This window comes from Notothenia coriiceps, unplaced genomic scaffold (genome assembly GCF_000735185.1).
Source record: "Notothenia coriiceps isolate Sejong01 unplaced genomic scaffold, NC01 NC01_scaffold00006269, whole genome shotgun sequence".
NCBI lineage: Eukaryota > Metazoa > Chordata > Actinopteri > Perciformes > Nototheniidae > Notothenia > Notothenia coriiceps.
The window spans coordinates 121,139-126,765 of NW_011338970.1; the positions used below are offsets into that span (position 1 = coordinate 121,139).

Consider the following 5,627-nt stretch of genomic DNA (forward strand, 5'->3'; position numbering starts at 1 on the left):
CCCCCTTTCCTCCCTCTCATCCAGCCTTTTCTTTGTAGCAGCGCTGAGCCTGCACTCCTGCTGAAGATCCCGCTGAAGCCCGGCTGCTCTTTAAGGCCGTCGCTTTCTCGTTTGGTCTTTTCATTTCTCTTTTTTTTCCGCTGATGTCAACAGAGTGGCTTCACAGAGCGCCGCCTCCCTCACGCACACACCTCATTTACAAAACCACAAAAAAGGAACAGAAGAAGAAGAGAAAGAAGTGCCAAACAAGATGGGGACAGCTGCAGCGATGCTCCTCTTCCTCCCTTGGTGTCAGGAAAAACACATTTTCAAAGTTTCCCCCAGTTCTCCCAACGACGCCAAGATTCACGCTTGTAGTGGAGATGGATTTGAGCTTTAAAGTACACCAATTAAATGTGGTTATAGATTTGCATTCAAGGCCTACGAGAGATAAAGTCACCAATAACGAGAGAGGTACGCGGGAGACGAGCACTTAGAAGTGTCTTTATATCTCAAGTTTACGCTGAGTGACTGAGAAGGCTCTGTTTATCAACTTAAAGGCACAAAAAGGGCTTAACTTTATGTGTTTATGTTAGTGGTTCAGCTGCGTATTCGTCTGTGAGTTTATACGGGAGATATATAAAAGTGTTTGTGTGCGTGCTGCTGTTTACCGACGTGGGAATGTTGGAGCAGAGTAGTCTATATTCAAATGCATGTGTTTTAATATGTGAGTAAATGTCGCCATGAAGTTTCTTTCCTAACTCTGTTGAACATCCACCTCCAAGTGTGTATACTACTGTTAGGTCGCGTCAACCGAATATTTTCCGTCTGTGACCGATTCTTTTTAACAATGACGGAAAAATCTGAAATCAGTCCGTCATTTTGACAGATTAGAACAAACTCAGAACAGCGCCAAAGCGTCCCCGCAGCGAGGCTCCGGTGTTATGCACGCCCGCCAAAGAGGAGATGATAACGTTTCCAAACCTAACTTTGTCGAACAAATCATTGAAACGTTTTTACTAGAGATGCCCCGATCCGATCACGTGATCGGGGATCGGAGCCGATCACGTGATTTTCAAAAGATCGGAATCGGGACAAAAAAATCGGGGATCGGATTTTTTAATTATTATTTAATGTTACAAAACAAAAATGACCATGTTCAAGTCTTAAAGTCATCCTGAGGCCTTAGTTTTGGTTTCAAATTACACAACATCATGTATGTGTTGCTTCTTTGGGGCTTGTTTTCATAGACCTGGTTGCTTATTTCTCTCAAATCTGGCAACAGAGTGGGTGCAGTGTCTAATTGTAGCAGTAAGCTAACGAGTACTGAAAGCTTTATTTTGTTTTGATCCAATGCTGCACAACTGAACTGATCCAATGCTGCTGTGAAAGAAAGAAGCTATATCCATGTTGAATAGAATATCCAATTTAAATAAAAAAATAAACTTAAGGGACAACTTGAATGCTTTTTTTTCTCTTAATGCATTGCATAAATATCGGATCGGGAAAAATCGGTATCAGCAAATCTGGGGGCAAAAAAAGGTGATCGGGACATCACTAGTTTTTACGCTGTGGCGCGCTCCCGCGAGGTGCAGAGGGCATGCATAACACCGGCGCTAACAGTTCAGGAGCCACACCCCCCCCCCCGTCAGAGTTGTGTACAGACCGACGGGTAATAATGGGTTGTGATGGACATTTTACGATCCTGCCCATCAAAATGACGGGCAGCAAAAAACTCAAGCGCAACCTCTGCTACTGTATGTTTAAAATCATAATGGTCTTCCCGTTTATGTAAACTGCTGCTTTGGAATAAAGCCCATACTTTCCCTTTTACCATATTGGAGGTTCATAAGTAAAGTTTGTTCTGTCCAACAGTTCAGTTCACATGTTCAGAGTTATTGTTCTCTCTCTTAAAGAAGAAATTGGGGGATTCAGTGTCGGGACAATGTTCAATTAACGAGGAATGCACCGGCAAAAATGCTGCTCCAAAAACAAAACTAATGAAAACAACGTGTTTTCACTTGAAATAGGACAAGTGAAAATTAGCTTGGTAAGATTTCTTAAAATTAGAAGGGATATTTAGATAAATCAGATCTTGTAATTAGCTGGGAGAACTACTTTTGAACTATATTTGAACAGAATCAGGAGATGTTGTGTTACAATATAAGCCGCAAATGCTCCAAAGTTTTATGTTTGCTGATGTTAGTGCTGATGTTAGTTGGTGATTTTCCAATAAATATGTGAGAGAAAATAAAGTTTCATCTGAGATACAACTCAAAGGAGGATCTTTTCACTTAACAAGATGATGCATTGTTTAAAAACAAGAGCCAATATCTCACTGCATTGTTACTTCTGAAGTTATTATGTCTTAAATAAACTTTGGTAGTGTGATGACCGCTTAACAATACTAATATTTATAATTACTCTTAAAGATTTTTGTTTAAATCAATGTCTGTCTATCGCCAAATTGGGTGACAGATAAGTGGTTGACCCTATGGCTTAAGGATGACATTTATTAGCATTTGCAGTTTAACAAACTTGGTGTCTGTGGAGACACTACTGCAACAAATCCCCAACAGTTAGGGACCATTATTTTCAACAACCTAGCGATGGTTTGTTTGAAGGCTGAGCTAACGCAAGAGTTTTTTGTATCACTTGTGTGAAATGCCATTGCTGCTTTTTTCTCACTAAAGCAAGCGCTTCAACTAAGTCATGTTTCTAGTTCTATAGATGAACAAACAGTAGAAGGGCCGTGACTACAGACTGCAACTTAGTAAAACAATTAAAGTGAGATCAAAAGCAAGAGTAGCTTTAAATCATGAAGCATTGGAGTGTGTGTGTGTGTGTGTGTGTGTGTGTGTGTGTGTGTGTGTGTGTGTGTGTGTGTGTGTGTGTGTGTGTGTGTGTTCTTCCTACCTTACAGGAGTCCAGTCGCTGCTGAGCGATGCTGGAAACCTTCTCTACGACAGTTCGAAGTCGTGATTGTGCGGCGTGTGAGATGAACGTGACCGCCTCCATCGGGACCTCTGTGACCCCAAACTTCTTAGCTGTGAAGGACACACACACACACACACACACACACACACACACACACACACACACACACACACACACACACACACACAGTTTTATTAGAACGAATCATTTCTCGAACTAAAATCACTGTTGGTTCTTTTACTCATTATAACTAAAACCACATTGTGTAAACACTTCACTAGTTTTGTTGCGACAAACAGTTGGATTTCACCTTCTATGAAGCCCGTGTCTATAACGCATTATATACATACATTTATTGGGTTATTATCTACTTATAGCACATAACAATTATAAGCATGCATATCTATTCATAATGCGCCAATAATCATTAGATATTATGAAGAAGCATTTTATAATGACTTGTGACTTCATATTTACTATTTCCCATAGTTGTTATACATTATTAATGTCATGTCACGTTTTTAGTTTAGTCCGTCTTGTTTCGGGTGTTATTTTGCTGTTCTGCTCCCACCTGTGTCTTGTTATCCTGTCGTTAGTGTCCCTGGTGTGTCTAGTTGTCTGATTGTGTTCACCTGTTGCCCTTGTGTTTCTCCTGCCCTGCCCGGCTGTTTCTCGTCTCTTGATTACCCCTCCCTGTATTTAGTCTTGTCTCTTCCTGTGTTCCCCTGTCGGTTCATTGTTTGTTTGTCCTCCCTTCACGTCACGCTTCTAGTTAGTCTCTCCTGCCTTGTTGGTCACGGTCAGTCTGTGTTTTTCATGCCATGTTTTTGTGTTTTTTCAGCTTTTAAATAAAGCTTGCTTTGGTTTATAACCTTTACCTTTTTGTAGTCTGCATTTGGGTCCTACTCTTTTCCACGATTCCTAACAGTTGTGTTACCATATAATGCCGTCATTCCCAGATGTTTATCTTCCATTTAACTACCGGGGTGTTTAATAAGTTTGCATTTAATTTACTGAAAGGGAAAACAGGGTGAAAGCGATTGGTCTATCAACACTTCACTTTTTCAATCTCGAGAAAAAGACAATCTAAGCAGGTAGAAGGTAATTGTCTCACTACCAACACACACTAAACTCGTAAGAAAAGGAGGAACACAACTCTAATTGTTTCTACTTATACACGCCTACTGTACTCACACACACATTCACACAGAACTGTCTGCATTAGTGCGTGCAATTCACTCCCAGACAGACATCGGAGCCATACCACTGGATGGTTCATTTGTTTCACTGTCTTGGCTTCACTAGCTGAGCGTCTTCGAGTGTGTAAACGACATTGACCATCTCGCATCGTAGGAGGAAGATAATTGAGTTTCCTCGGAGCTAAGAACCATCTGAAGTCATAACAAAAGAGAAGAGGACTTTGGTGGGTTACTTTCCGATTCCAACTTCCTTTTAAATTATTCCATTACCATCGTTTTTCTCTCTGGCGCCCTTTTAAGTAAACCACACCAATTATGTAAATCAGCTGCACAATACATATAGTGCAGATCCGCTAAAGCTTTGAAATGGATGGAGGGAGGCCTGTTAGCCTTGTGATTACAGAGGCAACACATGTGGCAATGTCACAAGGTCAGAAGACGAACACTAATAGGCTCCGCTTCCTTAAAAAACAAGATCTTTCAGGGACATTAATATTTCAGAGAAAGTTTAAGAGACTTTTCTGTGAGCGAAAACACGAAGGAATTGGACCGAGAAAAAAAAGCTCTGGACCCAGAAACACTAATGAACTGAACAGCTTTGATATTTAGTTTCATTGGTACAAAACAGAACAGATAACAGGGATAACCTGCTATACATATTCTAACATCTCCAGTTGGGTGAAATGTTTTGCATTTTTGACATGTGGCTGTAGGGAAGGCAACGTCTACCACTTTGGTCGAATCTAAATATCTCCGTAAGTGTTTGATAGAAGATGATGACATTTGGCACAGATATTAATGTTTCCCAGACAATACATTCTAATTAATTTGGTAATCCTATGACGTTTCTAACAGGACCAGCATGAGGTTCACATTTAGAGTTCTGAGTGAGATGTCTTGAGAAATATTGGATTAAATGCCATAAAATGTAGTACAGACGTCCGCTTGAGAAACACATTCCTTAACCAGTTTGGTGCCCGCTGACATTTAATCAGGTCAAATACCTGCACGTTACATCCATGAGGCGTAACTGGGCTTTGTTAAAGGTCACCTATTATGCAAAATCCACATGTTCATGTCTCTTCTACATCAACATGTGTCCCCTCTTCTTCATGTCTCTTCTACATCAACATGTGTCCCCTCTTCTTCATGTCTCTTCTACATCAACATGTGTCCCCTCTTCTTCATGTCTCTTCTACATCAACATGTGTCCCCTCTTCTTCATGTCTCTTCTACATCAACATGTGTCCCCTCTTCTTCATGTCTCTTCTACATCAACATGTGTCCCCTCTTCTTCATGTCTCTTCTACATCAACATGTGTCCCCTCTTCTTCATGTCTCTTCTACATCAACATGTGTCCCCTCTTCTTCATGTCTCTTCTACATCAACATGTGTCCCCTCTGTGGAAAGAGACTCTGAAAGTTTCAGGAACAAAGATTCTCTCTCTTTTTGTCCTGATCCATTTCTATAAAAACCTGTCTGAAAATGAGCTGATCAGATTTTGGCCACTT

At 40.7% G+C, this 5,627-nt stretch overlaps 1 protein-coding gene across 1 annotated transcript in view; it reads right to left on the minus strand.

Moving 5' to 3' along the window:
* LOC104943581 (transcription initiation factor TFIID subunit 4-like) overlaps positions 1–5,627 on the minus strand; it is a gene marked incomplete at its 5' end in the record, with an annotated part of 18,644 nt that overhangs the window by 8,201 nt on the left and 4,816 nt on the right. Inside the window, one exon of the mRNA XM_010769031.1 lies at positions 2,896–3,026. Within this exon, the coding sequence (XP_010767333.1) occupies positions 2,896–3,026 (131 nt within the window). The remainder of the gene's footprint in view (positions 1–2,895; positions 3,027–5,627) is intronic.